Genomic DNA, 24,819 nt, shown 5'->3' with positions numbered 1-24,819 from the left:
TGTCTAATTACTGTTGTAACTGATAGTCAAAGGTAAGGGAATTACCTACCCTTGTTCTAAGGTCTCTTACCACAATTTCAATTTAGAGTGGGATGTTGTTTACTCTATAAGATGGATGAAGGAATTATGTACCAAATGTGATAATGTACTGCACTTTTTAGCATTTAGCTTTGACCTATTTTTTGAGAACGAGTTGTTGACATGTATGAGTTCTACTTGGAGCTTCTGCAAATCAGAGGGGGACTTCAGAATGACACCAAGTTTGCAAGTAAATCTGATCATACACATTTGCAATTTTCGAGGTCTGCAAAGTAGATGATCACTAGTAGGGGGCACAATTTGTAGCCCTGAGGAATACTATTAGTCACCGTCATGTTCACTGAGGACACAGTGACAGACTCTAATACAAGTGCTCTATCCAACTAACTATGTATGTGCCAGTTTGGAGGTGATACAATTTGTTTACTATATTTGCATCTGGTGTGGTGTCAAAAGCCTTAGCCAGTTCATGGTATAATGTATGGACAGTATGTCCACTCCCCTCAGCTTGTGTTATTCTCTCGAAAAGTTAATCAGATTCGTTAGACATGATCTATCCCTAGCTTGGGGGTTAAGCATTATAAGATTTTTGATAGCTTATGTTAACTAGGTCAGTTATGATACATTTCATGGCTTTGCAGATAAGAATAGTTAGGCTAATGAGTCTGTAGATTCTAGGAACCAATGATAGTGGTTCTGTGGCAAACAATAAAATTGCTACTGTATTTAACATTTCCTCTGCTTTTCCTAGATTCTGCTGCTGTCTTTATACATTTTCTATTTATTTTTGGTAAAGTGCTAGCTTCTAAAAGCCAGTGTTTTTTGTGGCAGAGAATTAAACTGCTACTGTATTCTGGAAGTAGGAGTTTTTGGCAAATTTCCTACCTAATTTTCTGTTGGTTCTTTTGTTTTCCCTGCTGCAATAAACAGCACTGTGTGCCATTCCATTCTGCATCACGAAACCTCTAAAGACAGATGCAGACTGTACAGTGCCATATTCTCTACAAACAATCCTAATCATTCTCACCCCCATTAACAGAATGTAGCTGCATTCCCACAAAGTAGACTTGAAAGTGTATTGACAATTTTCAAATGGTTGCAGAGGACAAGTAAATAAATGATTTTACTACTAGTTTTCCCAGCAAAAGGATGATAATGTCATTTACAGCTCTGGTCTGGGGAAAACATTTCAAATAACTGCATATGAAGAAAGATTGCTAAAACAAACTAGATACTGATGTAGTTTTGTTTGTAAGGAACAATCTATGAGTACTAGTTATTAGTTTATCTAGGATCAGTATTTCTGTAGTAAGTTAGCCAGGGAACCTAGATATCTGGAACTTATTTTTTCTGTATGCATCTAGTCTATTTGTATTGCCTTTTTTACTTCCCTGTGTGTGCTAACCTTTATATATATTTCTCTCTCTATTTACATTATTTTCTTTAATATTTAAGTAATGTTAATTTACTTACCTTTAAGCTCGTGTGGCTGGTATTTACTTATTATATGTGTGCACTGTTGTTTACTTATTTATTTATTTTATTTTATTTAACATTTGTTTAATGGGAAAGTCCAACTAGGACAGAGCCCATTTCAGAGGAGGCCTGGGAAGAAATGCTACAGACATATATCTTTGGAATGTGGGAGGAAACCAAAGCACCTGGAGGAAATCCATGAGAACGCAGTGAGGAAATGCAGACTCCACACAGAAGGCACCCCAGCTGAGAATCACACAGGGGAACCTCTTGCTGTGAGGTGACAATGCTAACCACTGCACCACTGTGCCACGCCAAAAAAAAAACCTACATCTGTTTGACAAGAAGGGACTATTTATTTACACTGTTGAGTAGCAGGCTGTACAACACTTATCTTCTATAAGACTGCTCAAGGCCCACTACTGTGCAACAAATATTTACAAAGAAAATATGTAACTATGAACTGATGTATATATATATATATATATATATATATATATATATATATATATATGGGATCACTACATAATCTTGAAATTTTGGAATATCAAATTCCAAAGTCTCGAGACTATGTAGCCAAAAAGTACAGTTTTGTACCTACCATAAATGTAGATGTTCGAGTGTTCACACTGCTGCAGTCATCACTGTTTGGTTATCCTGCTGTCAGGCGGTCCCGCAGTCGACCTGAGTTCCAAAGTCTTGGTCCGGCGTCGGTTGCTGTCGCCTCTTCCCTGACATCAGTGCGCCAGGGGTATATAAGATGCATCCGACGCCATTTTCTTCAGTTTTTCTTGCCCCAGATGTCAGGTGCCCCCAATAGGTAGGCAATACATATTTCTATATAAAAATATAGATATAAAAAATAAAACAAAACCTTCAGTCACAAGCAAATACACCACAGAGGTTGTATAGGATAGAAAGGAATAGATTAGTTCAGCTAGTTCAGAGGGGATGGAGGGAGGGTAACCTGTACTGCAGCAGTGTGAACACTCGAACATCTACATTTATGGTAGGTACAAAACTGTACTATGTTCATCGTGTTACACTGCTGCAGTCATCACTGTTGGGTTGAATCCCAAAGCTAAGGATGGGTGGTGGAACTAAACAGGGTTTGGAGAGGCTAGTAGGCCCTGCAGAACTGCAGTGGCAAAGCCAGCTCTGGTTTTAGAGTATAGAGGTAAGTGATAGTGCTTGGTGAAGGTGTGCACTGAACTCCAAGTGGCAGCCTCCAAAATATCCTTGGTTGGTACCCCTCTGAGGAAGGCTGTTGATGTTGCTGTAGCCCTGGTGGAATGTGGCCTGATGTTACCAGGCACAGATTTCCCATGGTGTATGTAGCAGAAACGGATACAATGTCCTATCCATTTTTAAATGGTCTGTTTTGAGATAGCTTTTCCTTGAGATCCTGCAGCATAGGATACAAAGATCTGGTCAGATTTTCTGAAAGCCTTAGTTTTATCCAAGTAGTAACGTAATTGCCTGTGAATGTCCAAAGAGTGTAGGAGCCTTTCCCCTTTGTTCTGGGGGTTTGGATAAAAGGTGGGCAAATGAAAGGTTTGCTTTAGGGCCACACTGGATACCACCGTTGGCATAAAGGAAGGGTTAGTTCATAAAGACACTCTGTCTTGATGAAAAATGATGAAAGGCTCCACTGCCATTAGGGTCTGTTATTGCTAGCAGCAGGGCAGTTTTCCATGATAAGAACTGTAGATCAGCAGTGAAAGCTGGTTCAAAGGGTGGAAGTGTTAGATTTTATAGAACAAAGCTGAGATCCCAAGTTGGTGTTGGTGCTCTCCGGGGCGGTCTTATGTTCTTAGTCCCTCTGAGGAACTGTCTTAGTAATGGATGTGAAAATATAGGAGGATCCGTGTTGTACTGAGCTGAAATAGCTGAGGCGTGGATCTTAATAGATGAGAAGGAAAGTCCTTTGTGCAACATCTCAGTTAAATATTGAAGAATCTAAGGAATATTTGGGACAAGGGGATTTTGGCCTTTAGCCTGGTTCCAAGTGCAGAAACTTTTCCATTTGTCTGAATAGACTTTCCTGGTGCTAGGCCTTCTGGCCTCCAGAATGATGTCCATCACAGCTTTAGAGAGAAGTGTTGACTGGTTATTTAGGCAATTTGCCATGCAGCCAGATTTAAAGTCTTGAGCTGGCTGTGTAGAATCAGATTGTTTTGCTGAGTGAGCAGGTGAGGAATTGTAGGCAAAATCCATGGTGGGCCTTGAGCCATGTTCCTTAATATTGGATACCAATGTTGGCGTGGCCAGTCTGGAGCAATAATTATCATTTGTGGCCTCTCTAATCTGGCTTTCAGCAGCACCTTTGTCAGAAGAGGCAGTGGAGGAAAGGCATACACTGTCAATGTTTTCCAACTTAATGAGAGGGCGTCCACTTTCCAAGCTAGTGTGTGGTATGTCCTTGTGCAGAATTTCCGTAGTTGGTAATTTTGGGGGGAAGCAAACAGATCTAAGTCTGGGCTCCCCCATTTTTGAGTTATCATTGCGAATACTTGTGGATCTAGTTTCCACTCGTGAGGATCTGTGATGTTTCTGCTTAGATTGCCTGCCAGTGTGTTTTTCTTTCCTGGCAGGAATTGTGTTTGTAGTTTAAGTTGGTAGGTCAGTGCTGTTTCCACAAGGTCATTGCTTGTCTGCATAGGGGGTAGGAGTGTGTGCCCCCTTGCTTGTTTATGTACCACATCACTGTGGTGTTGTCCGTCTTTATTAGGAGTTGTCCTGGATGTAGGAGGTCCTTGAAAGCTGTTTGGGCATTTTGTACAGTTAGCATCTCTTTTTGATTGATATGTAGATGCCTTTGGTTTGCAGGCCATTTGCCCTGAATACACTGTCCTGACATGTGTGCTCCCCAGGCATAATCCGATGCATCTGTTGTTATAGTCTGCCTGGCTGTGGGTAAGGTGAAAGGCTGACCCTTGTTGAGGTGACATGCCTGAGCCCACCACAGAAACTCCTGTTGAAGGCAGGGAATGAGTGGAATTATTGTTTCCAAGCTGTGGCTTTGTTGAGACCATACGCTTTTCAGATACCTTTGTAATTTCCTCATATGCAGTTTTGCAAATGGTATTAGTAGTATGCAAGATGCCATGAATCCCAAGGCCTGCAGAACTTTTCTTGCAGGGAGTTGGGTCTTTGTTGCCATCATTTTGAAATATTGAGTCAGATGTCTTTGCTTGTCTGGCATGAGGTAAGCCATCTGGGCCGTTGTGTTTAATCTGGCACCCAGGAATATTATGTCTTGTGAGGGCACTAGTTTTGACTTCTTTTCGTTTACTGTGTACCCTAGGCAACTTAGAAGGTTTTTGACATATGCCAGATGCTTTAATAGAATGTCCTTGCTTTCTGCTTGAATAAGGCAGTCGTCCAGGTATGGATATATAAGAATCCCGCTTTGTCTGCAGTATGCAATTACTGGTGCCAGGCATTTTGTGAAGACCCTGGGTGCAGTAGATAAGCCAAAGGGCAATGCAGAGAATTGGTAATGGGTTGAACCTGCAATAAATCGGAGGTATCTTTTGCAATTTTGTCTGATAGGGACATGCAGGTATGCCTCCTTGAGGTCCAACGTTACTAGCCAAGCCTTTTTGCCCAGCATGGGAAGAAGTTGCTGTAGTGTTAGCATCTTGAATTTGGGTACTTCCAGGTATGTGTTTAGAATTGAGAGGTCCAGAAAGGGTCTCCAGGCTTTGTCCTTTCAGGGAACCAGAAACAGTCTTGAGTAAAATCCTTGTTCTTGCTCCTGTGTAGGAACCTGTTGAATGGCTCTCATGTCCATGAGAGCTGAAATTTGCTTTTGAGCCTCTGCCCATTGATTTTCTGGCAGGTTTGGCATTCCTTTTATCCTTGGTAAAGTGTGAAAGTGGAATCTGTAGCCTTGAGATACAATATTTATGACCCATTTGTCTTTTGTGATGTTGTGCCAGTTGTCTGCAAAAAGAGCTAGTTTTCCCCCCAAGGGAGCTGCCAAGAGGGTTTTGCTTGCCAGTCTGAGGGGTAAGTCATTGTGTTTGTCTTCTGGTAGTTTGAGACCTGTCTTCTCCTCCTTTTTGGGTTGTGGCACTCCATTGTCGAGGCTGGTAAGAGCCTTGTGGCTGGCCTCTTCCTATTGGGCGTCTGTATCTGCCCCTCTGTGGTCTGGCAGAAGCTGGAAAGGACCAATTTTTGGTTGGCCAATTTCTGCTGAAAGGAGGAGGTTGAACCTGTAAAAAATCCTTGACCGTCTGCATAGACTTTTCCTTATCCTCCATTTTCTTTAAAACTTCTTCTGCTTTTACACCAACTAAAACGTCCTGCTGTAAGGGTGCATCCAATAACTTTGCTTTAACATGATCAGGCAAAGTTTGTTCTTTTAACCAAGTATGCCTACGTATGACAGACCCTGTCACTGCTGCTCTACAAGAAGCTTCCAATGAATCAAATCCACATTGCAAAGTATGTTTTCCCAATTGTTCAGCTGAATGTAACAAATCTTGCATTTCCTTGTAATCTGGTTGGTCTGTATGTGCGAGCATTTTTTGTTTTAATTGAGACATCAGATATTGTTGATATTTCAGCATGTGAAACTGACAATTTAAGGCCCTCATAGCTAGAGTAGCTGAGGTATAAACTTTCTTTACCCATCTGTCTAGTGCTGTAGAATCCCTTTCAGAGGGCACTGGATTTTTAGCAGTAAAGGCTTTCACCCCTTTGGGACCCTGGGAAATGGTTTCTGGGTCGGCAACAAGGCTTTTATACAGGAATTTGTGTGAGTCAGGGACTCTGTAGTATCTGTTTGGTTTGGCTGGTGCAGGAGGTAGTGAATCTGGGTTAAGGCTATATTCTGAATAAACATCATCCACAATGTCTAACACAGGTGGAATTGCAAGTGGTCTGTGCTGGGGTAGTAAAAGGAACTCTCAGAGCCTTTTCTTAGAATCAGAGTAATCCTGGCCTTCCCAGTAGAAATGTTCCCTCATAGCATGTAAGGTTTCCCCAAAAGAGAAGTCTTCTGGGGGAGATGCAGAAGGGATAGACTCTTCAGCATCAGAATCTTCATAAGGGGGAAAGGAATATTCCTATTCCTCAGAAGAGTCTGAGGAAATTGAAACCTGGTCAGAGGAAGCGTAGTCCTCCTCCTGCCTTGGCCTTTTATCAGGAGGGGGATGGGAACCCCTGATTAGGGTAGTTAAGTCTTCAGCCATCTTAAGCATCTGTTTCCTAGGCATGGGGCCTTGGGCTGGAGACTGCTCTGCAGTCTTCTTTGTTTTTAAAGGAGTTTTCAGTTTTGCATAGGATTTAATAGTGAGTGTAGACGGTCTGAAGACACCTTCAGCAACCGAAGGCAGTTCAACTGCACTGGAATCTCCTTCAGGAATGGAGTCAGAAGGGCCTAAAGGTAAAGGTTGTGGAGGCCTAGTAATCTCCGCTTGTGAATCGGATGTCGCCTGGGGTTCGAAATCAGTGGTCATCAGGGGCTGCGTAGATGCCTCACTGAAAACAGGAGAACCGGCGACTGGCCTCGCAGAGGCCTCAGAATCCGGTTTGGATTTCGGCTGTCTGTCCTTATCTTTGCGTTTTTTATGCATTCCGGTCGTCGGTTGCTCCGACAGCATGGTATAATTAAATTTCCTACCAAAATAATGTCGGGCGAAATCAAACCAACGTTTAATAGTTCGTTTATTAAACCTAGCACAAACCGACAACCTGTGACATCATAGTCTGGGCCTAGGCAAGGAATGCAATAAGAATGAAAGTCCTTATGAGGTATTTGCTTCCCACAAGAAATGCAATTATTAACTTTTTCTGACATCAGACTGAGGCAAGAAAAGGTTCCCCAACGGGGTACTTAGGTTTATGAAGACTTCTGTCTGAAATTCAATTTGAAAATCTCAGGAGTCGGCTGACCGGCACTTGCGAAAGTACAGTTTTGTACCTACCATAAATGTAGATGTTCGAGTGCTCATACAGCTGCAGTCATTACAGATGGGTTATCCTGCCATCAGGCGGGTCCTCGGTTGGGCGAATTCCAAAGTCTAGGTCCGGCGTCGGTTGTCGTCGCTTCTTCCCTGGCGTCAGTGCGGTAGGGGTATAAAAGAGGCAGCCGACGCCATTTTCTTCAGTTTTTCTTGCCCCAGATGTCAGGTGCCCCCAGAAGGAAGGCAAAACATAGTATTATGCAAACATGCAATGTAGATAAATCAAAAACAGTAGTTGCAAGCAAATACACCATAAAAGAATACCCCAAATAGGTTGTATGATGAAGGTGTTTGTCATAAGGCCTGTCCTAAGAGGGGATGGAGGGAGGGTAACCTGGACTGCAGCTGTATGAGCACTCGAACATCTACATTTATGGTAGGTACAAAACTGTACTATGTTCATTGTACATACAGCTGCAGTCATTACAGATGGGTAGAATCCCAAAGCTAAGTAAGGGTGGTAGGCACTAAGTGAAACTAGGAGGGGCGAGGATGCCCTGCAGGACTGCTGTGGCAAAGCCCACTCTAGATTTTGAGTATAGTGGAAGGCGGTAGTGCTTGGAGAAAGTGTGCACTGAACTCCAAGTAGCTGCTTCCAAAATGTCCTTGGTAGGGACCCCCCTCTGAGGAAAGCTGCAAAGGTAGCTGTAGCCCTGGTGGAGTGGGATCGGATGTATACAGGCACAGATTTTCCATGAAATGAATAACAAAAGCGTATGCAGTGGGCTATCCATTTTGAAATTGTCTGTTTGGAAATAGCCTTTCCTTGAGCACCTGTAGCATAGGACACAAAGAGCTGCTCAGATTTCCTGAATGGCTTTGTTCTGTCCAAGTAATAACAAAGTTGTCTGTGAATGTCCAAGGAATGTAGTAGTCTCTCCCCTTTGTTCTGTGGATTTGGATAAAAGGTAGGTAAATGAATAGTCTGATTCAAAGCTACACTGGATACTACCTTTGGCATGAAGGTAGGGTTGGTTCGTAAGGAAACTCTGTCCTGATGGAAAATGATGAATGGTTGCACAGCCATGAGGGCCTGTAGTTCCGAAACCCTGCGTGCTGAGGTAATAGCCAGAAGGAAGGCTGTTTTCCATGACAAGTATTGTAGCTCTGTTGAAGAAGCCAGCTCAAAGGGAGGCAGGGTCAGCTTTTCCAATACGAAGTTGAGGTCCCAAGCTGGGACTGGTGGTTTCCGTGGGGGTTTTATATTTTTTGCCCCTCTGAGGAACTGCCTTAATAGAGGATGTGAGAATAAAGGAGGATCTGTATTGTAGTGTGCAGAAATGGCTGAAGCATGGATCTTGATGGAGGAGAAGGAGAGGCCACTGTTTAACATCTCAGCTAGGTACTGTAAAATTTGAGGTATATTTATTACCCAAGGATTCTGGCCCTTTTCTTGATTCCAGGAACAAAATCGTTTCCATTTGGTGAAGTAGGCTTTTCTAGTAGAAGGTCTTCTGGCCTCCAAGATGACATCCTGCACCTCCTTGGAGAGGAGAGTCTGTTGGGAAATTAAGGTATTCTCCATGCAGCTAGATTTAGGGTTTTGAGCCGGCTGTGAAGGGTTTTGTAGTTGTGCTGGGACAACAGAAGAGGGACTAGAGGTAGGATCCATGGTGGGGAGTGTGTCAGAATCTTTAGCAGAGGATACCAGTGTTGTCGTGGCCAGTCTGGAGCAATGAGAATCATTTGTGGCCTTTCTGCTCTGGCTTTTAATAGAACTTTGGTCAGTAGAGGAAGAGGCGGGAAGGCATACACTGTCAATGTTGTCCAATTGAAAGAGAGTGCGTCCACTTTCCAGGCCTGTGGATGATAGGTCCTTGAACAAAAGTTTTCCAACTGGTAATTTCTGTGGGTAGCAAATAGATCTATGTCTGGCTGTCCCCATGCCTGAGTTATCTTTGAGAAAACTTGAGGATGCAACTTCCATTCGTGTGGGTCTGTCATATTTCTGCTTAAGTTGTCCGCCAGTGTGTTTTCCTTCCCTGGCAGGAATTGTGCCTGTAGTTGAATTTGCAATTCCAGTGCTGTGTTCCATAGGGTCATGGCTTGCCTGCACAGGGGGTATGAATGAGTTCCCCTGTTTGTTTATGTACCACATGACTGTGGTGTTGTCTGTCCTTATCAATAGCTGGCCTGGATGCAGTAGGTCTTTGAAGGTCATAAGAGCATTTTGCAAGGCTAGCATCTCCTTTTGGTTGATGTGTAGGTGTTTCTCTTTTTGGGACCATTTTCCCTGAATGCACTGATCTGTCATGTGTGCTCCCCAGGCGTATTCTGAGGCGTCCGTTGTGATGATTTGAGTTGCTTGAGGTACACAGAAAGGGAGACCTGTGTTTCTTTGGCATGCTTGAGCCCACCACAAAAATTCCTTTTGAAGGCATGGAATGAGTGGTATAATTGTTTCCAAGCTGTGGCTGTGTTGAGACCATATGTTTTTTAGGTACCATTGTAGTTTCCTCATATGCAGCTTTGCACATGGTATTAGTAGGATGCAAGAATCCCAGAGCCTGCAGGACTTTCCTTGCAGTTAGTCTGGTGAAAGTTGCCATTTTGTTGAAGTATTGAGACAGTTGCCCTTGTTTGTCTGGCGTGAGGTAGGCCATCTGGGTGGTTGTATTTAAGCTGGCACCCAGGAAAATTATCTGTTGAGAAGGTATTAGTTTTGATTTCTTTTTGTTCACTGTGTATCCCAGGTAGTTTAACAGTTTAATTACAAACGCCAGATGTTGCAATAGAATGTCCTTGCTGTCCGCTTAGATCAGGCAGTCGTCCAGATATGGGTAGATTTGTATTCCTTGTTGTCTGCAGAAGGCAATTACTGATGCCAGGCATTTTGTAAACACTCTGGGCGCAGTAGATAAGCCAAAGGGCAATGCAGAGAATTGGTAATGGGTTGAACCTGCAAGAAATCTGAGGTATCTTCTGCAATCTTGTCTGATAGGGACATGCAGTATGCCTCCTTGAGGTCCAATGTAACCAGCCAAGACTCCTTGCCCAGCATGGGAAGAAGCTGCTGTAATGTGAGCATCTTGAATTTTGGCACCTGTAGATATGTGTTTAGGATGGATAGGTCTAAGATGGGTCTCCAATCTTTGTCTTTCCTTGGTACCAGGAATAGTCTGGAATAAAAACCTCGACCTTGTTCTTTTGCAGGTACCTCTTGAATCGCTTTCATATCCATGAGAGCGGAAATTTGTCTTTGTGCCTCTGCCCTTTGATTTTGTGGCAGGTTTGGCAAGCCTCTCATTTTTGGAAGGGTGTGAAAGTGGAACCTGTAGCCTCTGTCTATAATGTCCAGAATCCATTTGTCTTTTGTAACAATGTGCCAGTTTTTTGAAAATAATGCCAGTTTTCCACACAAAGGTGCTGTCATTAAAGCTTTGTTTGGCAGGCATAGGGGGAAGTCATTCTGTCTGTTTTCTAAATGACTGTGATCTATCTTCTCCATCTCTTGGGGTTGGTGCTTGCCACTGTCTAGCTCTGTAAGATCCTTGAGGTTGTTCTCTACCCCTTGGGCATCTGTATCTGCCCCTTTGAGGTCTGTCCGTGGCTGGAAAGGACCAATTTTTTGAAGGCCAGTTTCTGCTGAAGCGTGGAGGTTGTACCTGCAAGAAATCTTTTGCTGTTTGCATAGATTTCGCTTTTTCTTCCATTTTCTTTAGTACCTCCTCAACTTTAACACCAAACAATACATCTTTTTGAAGTGGTACATCTAATAACTTTGCTTTGACATGATCTGGTAAGGTTTGCTCTTTGAGCCAAGCATGTCTATGTATAACAGACCCCGTGACAACAGCTCTACATGAGGCCTCTAAAGCATCAAAACCACACTGCAAGGTATGTTTACCCACTTGCTCTGCTCCATGCAACAAATCCTGCAATTCTTTCAAATCTGTTTGTTCTGTTTGTGTCATTTTGCTTTTCAGCTGAGATAACAAAAACTGTTGGTACTTTAACATATGAAATTGACAGTTTAATGCCCTCATGGTTAAAATGGCAGATGTATACACCTTTTCCCCCACCTTTCTAATGCTCTGGAATCTCTCTATGAAGGTAAAGGGTTTTTAGCAGTAGAGGCCTTAATTCCCTTGGGACCCTGTGAAATAGTTTCTGGGTCAGCAGTATGGCTTTTATAAAGGAACTGGTGAGAATCAGGAATCCGGTAATACCAGTCTGGTTTAACCGGGGCTGGAGGTAAAGAATCTGGATTAAGGCTGGCTTCTGCGTACACATCCTCCAAAATATCTAAAACAGGAGGGATAGCCAGGGGCCTATGCTGGGGGAGCAGTAGAAATTCCCTGAGCCTTTTCTTGGAATCTGAGTAATCTTGGCCTTCCCAGTGGAAGTGTTCCCTCAGTGTATGCAGGGTTTCCCCAAAAGAGTAGTTCTCAGGGGGGGGAGACCGAGGGAATAGACTCCTCAGCATCAGAGTCTTCGAAAGGGGAATAGGCATTATCCTGGTCCTCAGAATGGTCTTAGGTAATAGAAGCCTGGTCTGAGGAAGGGTAGTCTTCCTCCAATCTGGGCCTTTTGTCAGAGGGGGGGTTGAGAACCCCTGATGAGAGTTATCAAATCCTCAGCCATTTTAAGCATCTGCTTTTTAGGCATGGGGCCTTGAGAGGAAGTCTGAGGACCCTGTTTTTTTAGTTTTCATGGCAGCTTTAGATTTAGTGAAGGATTTAATAGAGAAGGTGGAAGGCCTGAAGACGCCTTCAGAAATGGCAGGCCTGACTAAATTTTCAATTTTCCCCGCCAAGAGTGGCGTCAGTATCTGCAGTGGGAATGGAGATCGAGGAGCCTGTGACCTCGGGTACTGAAGTCACCGGTAAAATAGATTCATCGGTAGTCAGGGGCTGCATAGGCGCCTCACTGAGAACTGGAGAACCGGTAGTCGGCCTAAGCGTGGTCTCAGTACTCTGTGCAGACCTCGTATGTCGGTCCTTGTCTTTGCGTCTTTTGCTTAAAACTGGTGTCGGAGTATCCGACGACATGATATAATTAAATTTTTTGCCAAAATAATGAAGGGTGAACTCCGCCCGGCGCTTAATAGTGCGCTTGTTGAACCTAGCACAAAAACGGCAGGCTGAGACGTCATGGTCTGGCCCTAAGCAAGGTATACAGAAAGAGTGGAAATCCTTATGCGGTATTTGCTTCCCACAAGAAATGCAATTATTAACTTTGTCTGACATCGGTCTGAGGCAAGAAAAGTTTCCCCAACGGGGTACTTAGCTTTAAAGAAGACTTTGGCTGAAATACTTTCGTAAATCTCAGGAGCTGGCTGACCAGCACTTGCGAACTGCTTCTGCTTCGGGCACCGCGCGGCAAGAAAGACTGAAGAAAATGGCGTTGGCTGCCTCTTTTTTACCCCTGCCGCACTGACGTCAGGGAAGAAGTGACGACAACCGACGCCGGACCTAGACTTTGGAATTCGGCTGACCGAGGACCCACCTGACGGCAGGATAACCCATCTGTAATGACTGCAGCTGTATGCACGATGAACATCTGCTTCTGCTTCAGGCACCGCGCGGCAAGAAAGACTGAAGAAAATGGCGTCAGATGCATCTTATATACCTCTGGCGCACTGACGTCAGGGAAGAAGCGACAGCAACCGATGCCGGACCAAGACTTTGGAACTCGGGCTGACTGCGGGACCGCCTGATGGCTGGATAACCCAACAGTGGTGACTGCAGCAGTGTAACACGATGAACATCCCCTAAATACCGAAAGACCAAATTTCAAAATTCAAAATCCCGATGTTCGAAGATACTGAAGTAGCGCTTCTGATGTTGTGGTTTGTTGATGGATACGTAGAAGTTCAGGTAAGTATCTATGTGTAAGTGTGTTGGTTAGCAGCTTTAGTGTGCGTCAGTGTGTGTGGTGTGACTGTGATATTTGTGTATGAGAGACTCTAAAATGTGCAGATATGAGTTTCCCTTGTGTGTCTGTGCGATCTTGGAGTTAGTATATTTAAGTAAAGGGGCTGTGGGGGTGCAACCCCCCACATGGGGGGGGTGCATGGGGGCTTGCCCCCCTGCTTATCTGTAGTGTAGAATGATATGTTTGATTGTGGGGGGAAGTTGTGTGTATGTGTGTGCTGTATGTGCGTTGTACATTTGGGATTTTGAATTTTGAGCTTCTGGTCTTTCGGCATTTAGGGGTTTCGGCTACATAGTCTCAAGAAAATTTCAAGATTATGTAGTGAACCCATATATATACATATATATATATATATATATATATATATATATATATATATATATATACATTTAACAAATTAACAAGAAGACAGAACTTAAACAGAAGATTTCCCTCTTCAGATGAAATATACAGTCGGTAGTCAGGAAGTCTAATAACTTGCTATCAACCAGAATCTTATGGATTTAAGTTTTAATGATAACTGCAATGCTGTTTAAACAATGATGGCAGTTTGCAGAGCCCTATGGAGTCTGCAAAAACAGCATTCATTATTTCAGAAAGTAGAGGAGAAACACAACTGGAAAAAATATCAAAGAAAGTCATTAAATGCATCTAATTTGCTTAAAACAATTATTGAAAACTGCATCATAATGATTCGTGTGTAAGCACATAACAGGTTTAAATACAGAATGGCTTAAGTACCCAAACAGGAATGGGAACAAACAGATGTGTCCAGTCTCTCAGTAAATGGCAGACAATAATAATTCCATTAAAGATGGCAAAAGTTATTAATTCTTTGCAGGTCAAAAATCTTCAGGGGCATACATTTTGGTAGTAAACTAAGTGAACTGTGACAAAATCCATGAAGTGAAAAATGTACACAAAGTCTAACAAACAGAATCAAATGATAAATTTTGAAGGCAGTTTGATTTTCTGAACATTAGGCACACAATCATTATGCTTTCTGAAGGGCATTTTTTTACTTTAAGCTAACGTAAGTTCCCAGTGCTTTCTTTCTTTCTTTCCTTTGAAATAATCATACATATTGGAAAAGTCAAGTAAGAAAGAATGTAAATTTTTGCTGCAGAATACACAGTTACATGTAAAAACAGCCTTGAATCTTAAAAAGAAGAAATTGTGGAGACAGCAATTTCTTGCTGGAATATTGCATTTTTCTTGTTTAGCGGTATTACATCATATGCATGTCCTCCCCGCGGTCGAGTGGGTGTTCGAATGACATGCGTTGAATGGGCGTGCCTTTGTTGAAGGTTGGGCGTCGGGCTGGCAACTCAACACCATAAAAACCAACTGACAATCATTAGCAGACCAGAGTTCCGCTGTGGCGACCCCTAACCGGGAAAAGACAAAAGACAAACAACAAGAGGTATTACATCATACATACCAACACATCTTCTACTGAATGCATCATACTGGTAGCCTGGTTTGCAATCACAGCGGTAAGCACCAGGTAGATTCTGACAGAACTGTCCTTCATCACAGCGGTGTATCCCAGTCTGGCATTCGTCAACATCTACAGTAAGAAATCACAGAAATAGCTATATATAAATATAAACATATTGTGTATATTCAGGCAGAATAATTTTCTAAATTTGCAACTAAATAGATTATCAGAAGAGTAGCACATAACCATTGATAAAACATTCAGTGCCATTCAACCATATAAGTTTATTTAGTTCTGTTTTTTTTCCTCAAAGATTTTAATCCCACTAAATCCTAACATGTGATGCTATCCCTTTCTGACAAAGAAGTTTCTGTTAGATTTTATGTCATGTCTTGTGTATTCTGTACACCTGTGTTCTCTAAGAGTTAAAAACAAGCTTGAAGCAGACATCATATAACTGAACAGACTTGTCATACAAATATTTATACAGGCAACACAAAACAAGAGACAAAATTACTGGGTTACATATTTTTGTAATTATCTCTTCAGCATATGCAAGACATTCCTTTAATAAGCTAATTCTCCCAAACTGTGCAGGGAACACATAAAAATAAGAAAAAATACATGCATCATATATTATGTCTGGACGTTCTATAAAGAAAAAAATGAAGAGAAAACAAATTACAAAAAAAAAATAAAAAAACTCAAATGGAAAAGTTTGCAGATGTGTGACCAAAACACCTAATATATAAATGATTTTGAACGATTCCCTCAAATGCTACATAATTAATCTTTCATCGTTAGATTACTACTTTCTTGCAAAATACATACGTAATAACAATGGCCTACATAATGACTTTAAAAAGCAAGAAAATGTTTACAAACTTAATAACATAATTATCTACAATATAAACTTTGAGTAACAGCTGAAACATCAAATTCTCTTAACAAGCATATACTACTGCCAGAAACATCATGTAAAATTAAGGATATAAAATACTAACAGACTTCCCAACATTTGATATCCCCAGTCCTTACTTGCATAATTAGTGACAATTAATGTTACCCAGACCTGTGCCCCTGAATCACCCTTGAAAAATGGTTCTTTTCCTAGTGGTCTCCTTTGATTAGCAGGTGAATAAAGTACCAGAATCTCCATTTTATTGGTCACAAAGAAGTTTAATGACTTTGTTAATGTCAATAAATAATAAAGATACAGATTTATTTGAAGACTGAGAAATAAAAAAATAGCATTTTGTACTGTAAGAGGTGGAACAAAACTTTATTAAAATATAAGAAAAAGCAGATGCAAAGACAATTGCATCAATATGTAACAGATTTGCAAAAAAAAACATAAAAGTTTAATTAAACCTGTTTAAAGTAATACACACATAAGAGACTACCCTATGAACTTTTAAACATGCAGCAGAAGCAAAACCACTTAATGAAGCACTGCATATGATAATTGGGCTAAACAACATGGCAGAATTATTCAGAAATGCTTAAAAGCCCTCTTTACTTCTGTTCACGTCCATATCCTCACATTCAGGCAGAGTAAGGTGGTGTGTGCTCCTACAGCAGTTGCTGCAGCCAACCACGAATGATGTTGGCCTCAAAGGTGCTGGGTCTTCCAATCTTGCCTTCTGTGACATGACATAGTGGACTATTATCGTGTGGACAAGGACATGTGGTTGGCCTTGTCTGCAGCCCTGTGGGAGTCATAGAGTATCCATCCCAGTGGATATAAAGGTATGTGACTACAATTCCCAGAACCACAGGCAGAGGCAACAGAGACAGAAGAGGAGTCACAGAAGGAGACAGCAGCAGGGGATGACTATGCCAGACAAAGGTGGGAACAGTATGCTATGGCACTAGCAAAGAGGAAGCATACTGCACATAGCTTTTCACATGACTATACAAAAGTTAAGTAAGTACACTACAGAAAAAAATAATGCAAAGGCACCATTCTCTGCTTAGCCATGCACAGACTTGCCATCCTGAGCATCAGATATAGGCAAGTCAAGTAACAATGTACAAAGGGCAGGGAACAGTTATTATCATTTGAAAATGGAGTATATGGGTGCATGGCTTTCACAGGGAAGTCTGGAAGTATGAATGCTGAGGTGTAGCAAAAGAAAAAGTGCTTGTATAGGAAGTATGAGAACTGGTATGGATGGGATTAATATTCAGAAAGGCAAGAGTCAGTGCAAGTGTGAAATGTGCTGGGGGATGTAGTTGGCATGTGTGTGTCTGCAGGGACACAGCCTCAACATGCAAGCAGTACTGCAGCTTGGCCTACTGGACAGGTCCAAGACATGCATAACAGAGGGTTCATCTTCTCGTGCACACCCCCACCCACCAGAGCTGGCTCTGCCAGGAGTTGCACTGGCTGTCCCGTGACTTTGGCTAGATACTAATTTATTACCTGACCATGACTGAATTCTGTTGAAGGACACGCCAGCATGGCTATGATCATGTAGATAGCCTCTCCTGGGAGTAGACACCTCCACAACTGATGTTGCAGTGGAAGCGGTAGCACAGCAGGAGCGGGATCTCAGCAATCCATGACCACACTGGCTAACATCTGTGGATGCAATGGATGTAGCAGATGACTGGCCACAAGGATGGCCCCTCACTCCTGACATACAATCCACAGAAGACACTGCATGGTCCATTATGTGATTCAATCTATCCAATGAATCACACAAATGGTCACTGAAACTCCCACATGTCAGCATGTACAGCCTGGTCACCATTACAACCTCTACCATGGCTCTGTTGGAAGTATCCTGTGTCTGCATGATGACCCTGCACATAAGTTGGGTGGCAGCTACTGACACACCACCCTCAGTCGGTAGGGGATACAAAGCACCAGTACCAACATTCCTGTGCGGACCTTCCTGCCTACAAGTGCTAGGGACAGATTTAGACATATCTGCAGTGGACACTATTATACCTCCCTGATCTACAGTGTCCCTATCAATCTATCCAGTCACAGAGTATGATGTGTCCTGGGTTTGCGCAGGCATACAGACTATGTCCATCTTCTGATTAGGGGACACAGTGGTTGCACTTCCTGTGCAACATACACTGTGCAGCTCCTGACTGAGCCAGCTCATCCCCACTATCATTATCAGAGGCTACAGATCCTCCACATCAGGCAAGGTGTGGGGGGGGGGGGATTCCATAGTGCAGGTGCCAGAAAATGATTCACCTGTTACTGCAACAAAACAGAAAATATTCAGTGTAAGTAGGACACATTAACACAACTATGCATGCAAGTGATATCCTTAAGACTATAAAAAATATGACATGTAATATTAATTCTGCCCATTCCTTGTGCAGATGTATGTCACACCTGGATGTCATATGTACATATATGCCAGAAGTGAGACGAGTATTATAAAATGTAATGTGATTAAAAGGTAAAAATTGGTGTAGATAGTTATAGAATTTTTAGGGCATCAGCAGCTTCTCTGTGGCCTATCCATCTCTATCTGACATCCAGCACCAGGCTGCAGAACTCTGTGGAGGACGTACTGCTTTTATGTGAGGCAGAAACTCCTCCGTCTCCATAAGGGGTGGTTCAGTAGACAGTCCACTACGTCACCCTCCATTGCTGTTGACATGGACTGTGCTCTGTGAGTGACAGCACAGAACTTATCAGTCACTATGTAGTGGACCATATTGTTATTATAATCTTGACCATCCACAGCATTGACATTGTTGACAACTTCCCAATGGTTACAGTCATAGAAGGACTGGTCAGCAGAATGTTCTCCAAAGAGTCATCTACCTTGAAGGTGGAGAGCCTCTAGTACCACCTAATTTTCAGCCTCCATAAACTTGATCTTGAGAGTAAATGTGGTTTTCTATGCCTGTCCCTTAGACATAATTCTGTTGGTATGCGTAAAGTACAGTTTTGTACCTACCATAAATGTAGATGTCCGATAGGCATGCATCTGCAGTCCTTACAAATGGGTTGTCCTGTCGTCAGGCAGCCCTTCGGTCAGCCGGATTCCAAAGTCTGGGTCTGGCCTCGGCTGGTGTCGCACTTCACCCGACGTCATAGCTGCAGTTTTTCGGGTATAAAGGCATCAGCCAACGCCATTTTCCTCAGTGTTTCTTGCCCCAGATGCCAGGTGCCCTCTAGGAAGGCTAAATTTGGATAAATGCAAATGGTTCCAAATAGTAGAGAGCAAACAAAAATAAGCATGTATGTACATATATACAAAACAAATACACCATAATAGATTCCCCCAGCTAGCTACAAGATGGGCAAATACCCTAGGAGTACCACAGAGGGGAAGGAGGGTGGGTAATCCTGACTGCAGATGCATGCCTATCGGACATCTACATTTATGGTAGGTACAAAACTGTACTATGTCCTTCAAGGATGCATCTGCAGTCCTTACAAATGGGTAGAATACCATAGCCAAACTGGGGGAGGAGGAGAAATAAGATTATGGTGTAGTTAAGATCCCTTGCAAAACAGCAGTGGCAAAACCTGCTCGGGATCTGGAATATAAAGGTAGATTATAATGCTTGGCAAATGTATGCACGGAGCTCCAAGTAGCAGCCTCTAAAATGTCTTTGGTAGCCACTCCTCAAGAAAAGCTGTGGTAGTGGCTGTAGCCCTTGTAGAGTGAGGCCTGATGTTTTCTGGAGTTTTCTTTCCATGGTAGGAGTAACAAAATCTTATGCAATTTCCTATCCACTTGGAGATTGTCTGTTTTGAAATTGCTTTTCCTTCCTTTCCTGTTGCATATGCTACCAGTAGCTGGTCAGTTTTTCTATTGCCCTTGGTCCTGTCCAGGTAGTAGCGTAATTGTCTATGTACATCCAAGGTATGTAACAGTCTTTCTCCCCTGTTCTGTGGGTTGGGGAAGAATGTAGGTAGGTGGATAGCCTGATTTAAAGATACTCTGGAAACCACCTTTGGCATAAACGTGGGATTTGTTCTCATGGATACTCTATCTTGATGGAAGATCAGGAAGGGCTGTACTGGCATTAATGCCTGTAGCTCAGATACCCTGCTTGCTGAAGTGATTGCAAGCAGGAAAGCAGTTTTCCATGATAAGTATTGTAATTCTGCTGTTGCTGCTGGTTCAAAAGGAGGGAGTGTTAACTTTTCTAGCACAAAGTTCAAGTCCCATGCTGGCAATGGTGGCTTCCTAGGTGGTTTTACATTTTTAATTCCTCTCAGAAATTGCCTGAGTAGAGGATGTGAGAAGACTGGAGGATCCAAGTCGTATTCTGCTGAAATAGCTGATGCATGAATCTTAATGGAAGAATAGGACAGGCCGTTGTGGAAGAGCTCTGCCAAGTATTCCAGGATGTTGGCTATGTTTACCAGTGACACATTTTCTCCTTTTGCAGTACTCCAAATGTGATATCTTTTTCATTTTGCTGAATAATTTTTTTCTTGTTGAGGGTCTGCGAGCCTCCAAGATAATGTCTTTGACCCTTTGGGATAAGTTTGGGTTATTTGGTCTTATGCAATGTTCCAGGCAGTCAGCTGCAGTGTTTTCAGGTTTGGATGCAGGCTGTTGTAGTTGTTCTGTGACAACAGCAAGGGAACTAGGGGTAGAGGCCATATTTGTTCCCGAGACATGCTCCTCAGTAATGGATACCAATGTTGTCTTGGCCAGTCTGGAGCTATCAGGATGATCCTTGGACGGTTCTCTTTGATCTTCAATAGCACCTTGTGCATCAAAGGAAGTGGTGGGAATGCATATGCTGTCAGGTTTTTCCAACTGAAGAATAGGGAGTCCACTCTCCAAGCAAGTGGGTGGTACGTCCTTGTGCAGAATTTCTTCAGTTGGTGATTGCGTGGGGATGCAAATAAGTCTATTTCTGGTAGCCCCCATTTTCTTGTAATGGTTCTGAAGATGTCCGGATGCAGCATCCATTCGTGGGCATCCGTGGTAGTTCTGCTTAGTATGTCTGCTAGAATGTTTAATTTTCCTGGTACAAAAATTGCTTGTAACTGAATGTTGTAGCTCAGGGCCACATTCCAGAGGTCCATTGCCATCCGACATAGAGGGTACCAATGTATGCCTCCTTGTTTGTTGATGTACCACATAACTGTGGTGTTGTCCATCCTTATTAACAGTTGACCTTGTTGAAGAAATGGTCTGAATGTCTGGATTGCCAGTTTTACTGCCAGCATTTCCTTTTGATTTATGTGTAGGTGCAGCTGGTCTTGAGTCCATAAGCCTTGTATGCACTTGTCCAGCATGTGGGCCCCCCAACCTAGGTCTGAGGCGTCCGTTGTGATGGTCTGGCTGGGTTGAGTGCTGTGGAAGGGCAGTCCTTTGTTTGATTGACAGGCCTGAGCCCACCATTGGAATTCTTGCTTCAGGCATGGGATTATTGGAATTTGGGTTTCTAGGCTGTGCTTGTGCTAAGACCATAAATTCCTTAGGTACCACTGTAACTTTCTCATATGTAGTCTGGCATGTGGGACCAAAATTATGCAGGATGCCATGAAACCCAAGGCTTGCAGGACTTTTCTTGCTGTTAGCCGGTTCTGCTTTGTTAATGCCAAGAAGTAGAGAGGGAGTTGCTCCTGTTTTTCTACTGTTAGGAATGCCATTTGCTTTGATGTGTCCAGCTCTGCACCCAAAAAGGTTATCCTTTGGGATGGTATCAGCCTTGACTTTTTTGTATTGACTGTGTATCCCAGGGCTTGCAGTAGATAAATGACCCTTTTCAAGTCTTCTGCTAGCTTGTTTTTGTTGTCCGCTTGTAACAGGCAGTCGTCCAGGTAAGGGTAAATTTGGATTCCCTGAAGCTTGCAATGAGCAATTACTGATGCCAGGCATTTCGTGAACACTCTGGGCGCAGTAGATAAGCCAAAGGGCAATGCTGAGAATTGATAATGCTCTGATCCTGCAAGAAATCTGAGGTATCTTCTGCAATTTGGTCGTATGGGGACGTGCAGGTATGCCTCCTTGAGATCTAGAGTTACCAGCCAACACTCCTTGCCCAACATGGGAAGAAGCTGCTGTAAGGTCAGCATTTTGAATTTTGGGACAATGATGTATGTGTTTAAAGTGGACAGGTCGAGAATAGGTCTCCATTTGTTTTCTTTTCGTGGTACCAGGAAGAGCCTGGAGTAAAATCCTTGGCCTTGCTCGATAGATGGTACTTTTCTACAGCTCTCATCCTTAGTAAGTGAGTTATTTGTTTTAGAGCTTCTGTCTTTTGATTTGGAGGTAGGTTTGGAATTCCTCTCTTCCTTGGTAGAGTATGGAAATGAAACCTGTAACCTTGGTCTATTGTCTGCAAAATCCACTTGTCTCCTGTGATGTAATGCCAGTTTACTGAAAATAAGGCTAGCTTCCCGCCTAAGGGTGCTTCTAGTTGTTCCCTGGTAGGCGGTGCCAGAGCCAAGTCACTGTGATTGTCCTGTAGTAGTGGTGATGGCTGTGTCTGTGGCTGTACCTCGTTGGTTGTTAGCCTGCCACTGACGTCCCCTGTAGGCACCTCTGGATTGACCTCTGCCTCTTGATCGCCTATTCCTGCCTCTCTGAGCTCTGGCGGTGTCTGGAAAGGACCAATTCTTGGAGGGCCAATTCCTGCTAAACCTTGGAGGTTGGACCTGTAAGAAATCTTTGACTGTCTGGACAGATTTTGCTTTCTCTTCCATCTTCTTCAGCACCTGTTGTGCAGGAGAGCCAAACAAGTTGATCTTGTCCATGGGAGCATCTAGTAGCTTTGATTTGACATGGTCAGGTAAGGCCTGTTCTTTTAACCATGCATGTCTTCTGATCACTGTGCCAGTCATGGCTGATCTAAAGGAAGCCTCCAGTGCATCATAGCCGCATTTTAAGGAATGATTACTGACCTGCTGAATGTTATGTACCATTTCCTGAACAGATTTTTTGTCTAATGGTTCATCTGAGGACAGCTTTTTAGTTAATTGGTCTAACATAAATTCCTGATACTGGATCATGTGGAATTGACAGTTCAAGGCCCTAGCTGAAAGAGTAGCAGAAGTGTAAACTTTTTTACCCCATCTCTCTAAGGCCCTGGATTCCCTTTCAGAGGGGAGGGGGTTCTTGGTAGAGGTAGCTGCTACAGCCTTGGGTCCCTGGAATATAGTCTCGGGATCTGCAAAAGGGGCCTTATACAAATGATAATGAGTGTCCGGAACCCTGTAGTACCTATCGGGCTTAGCAGGGGCCGGAGGGAGAGAGTCAGGAGCAGTACAAGCATCATTGAAAGCATCATCCACAACAGTAAGTACTGGAGGAATGGCTAAAGTCCTATGCTGTGGCAAATGCAAAAAGGTTCTAAGCCTTTTCCTAGAGTCTGAAAAATCCTGGCCCTGCCATTGAAATTGTTCCCTCATAGCATGCAAGGTTTCACCAAAAGAAAATTCCTCAGGCGGGGAGGCAGCAGGAATGGACTCTTCTGCATCAGAGTCCTCATAAGGAGAGAAGGGGGCCTCTGGAGGGTCAGTATTATCTGATTCATCAGAGGAGCCATCTGAAGAGACTGGCTCAGGGGGCTCTACTCTAGTCCTCTTCTCTGGAGGTGGGTGAGAGGCCCTGTCTTGGTGTGGTTGAGATCCTCGGATCAAAGAAATGAGATCCTCTGCAAGAGTAAGCATTTGAGAACTAGAACTGGGCCTGTGAGAGGGGGTCTTAGCAGGCACAGTTTTGGTAGTTTTTGCTGCTTTAGCCCTGGCAAAGGCCTTAATCGACATGGATGCAGGAGGCCTAGCAGCTCCACGTGCAGGGGTAGAAATATCCAAAGGGATAGTATCTGATAAATCCTGAGAGCCTGCAGGAGCAGGTGGGATTTCGGTAGCAGATTCAGCCAAACTGGAAGAGGCCTCGGTAAGTGGCAAGCTTTCGGCCGAAGGAAGAACCGAGGGCTCGGTTTCAGCCGAAACCGAGACACTCACGGTTGACTTAACCGCGGTTTCGGCCGAAACCGCGGACCGCGAGTGTCGGTCCTTTTCTTTGCGTTTTTTAGAAATTTGCGTAGTCGGGAGTATCCGACGGCATAATATAGGCAAAATCGGGGCCGAAAAACTCTTCAGCAAATTCAGACCGACGCCTAAGCGTTCGTCGGTTGAAAGAAGCACAGGCTAGACAAGCTGCTACGTCGTGGTCTGGGCCTAAGCAAGGTAAGCAGTAAGAGTGGAAATCTTTATGAGGTATTTGTTTCCCACAATTTAAACAGTTATTCACTTTTTCTGACATCGGCTGAGGCAAGAAAGAGTCCCCAACGGGGTACTTAGCTTTTTAGAAGTCTTCGGTAGTAGAAGTATTCGGTAGTAGTAATCTCTGGTTCTGACCGACCGGCACTTGCGAACAGCTTCTGCTTCGGGCACCACGCGGCAAGAAAGACTGAGGAAAATGGCATCGGCTGATGCCTTTATACCCGAAAAACTGCAGCTATGACGTCGGGTGAAGTGCGACACCAGCCGAGGCCAGACCCAGACTTTGGAATCCGGCCGACCGAAGGGCTGCCTGACAACAGGACAACTCATTTGTAAGGACTGCAGATGCATCCTTGAAGGACATCAATGGAATTAACAGCTGTAGTCCTAAATGGTCTTAGGAATCCTAACCGTAACACTATACTAACAGGATATATGTTATGCTTTAGTTGTACCTGACACTAACATACACGTATCCACAAAACAATCTTGACCTGAATGTCAGGCATTATTGTATCCAACTTCTCCCCCCCCAAAAAACAAACAGCACATGGAAGTTAACAAGAATGAAACGTAATAAGCACACGAGCATTACAATATAAGTGTCACAATGGTGCTGGCTAATCATATATGTGTAAGGCTGACAACAGTGCAATGGTATATGGAACAGCACTGTTCTTACAACTTACTGTAATAGGCATGCATGCAACTACAGTCATTACACATACAATGCACCCCTTATGATAGTTTTGGCCATCAAACAGAAAACACTGGCAAACTGAAGCTGCTTTTAGGCCTTACATTAATCAGCATACAAAAAACAACCCTTAAAC

The 24,819-nt window shown here is 43.3% G+C and overlaps 1 protein-coding gene across 3 annotated transcripts in view; it reads right to left on the bottom strand.

Annotated features, from left to right (window-relative positions):
- The window catches only part of FBLN2 (fibulin 2), a 910,922-nt gene that overhangs the window by 137,584 nt on the left and 748,519 nt on the right, over positions 1 to 24,819 (bottom strand). For all 3 annotated transcript variants that reach the window (XM_044078109.1, XM_044078110.1, XM_044078111.1), the window contains one exon: positions 14,809 to 14,937. In XM_044078109.1, coding sequence (XP_043934044.1) covers positions 14,809 to 14,937 — 129 coding nt within the window. The remainder of the gene's footprint in view (positions 1 to 14,808; positions 14,938 to 24,819) is intronic.

The sequence above is a fragment of the Protopterus annectens genome, chromosome 7.part0 (assembly GCF_019279795.1).
Source record: "Protopterus annectens isolate FY-2018-M chromosome 7.part0, PAN1.0, whole genome shotgun sequence".
NCBI lineage: Eukaryota > Metazoa > Chordata > Ceratodontiformes > Protopteridae > Protopterus > Protopterus annectens.
This window is presented reverse-complemented; position numbering and strand designations above follow the sequence as displayed.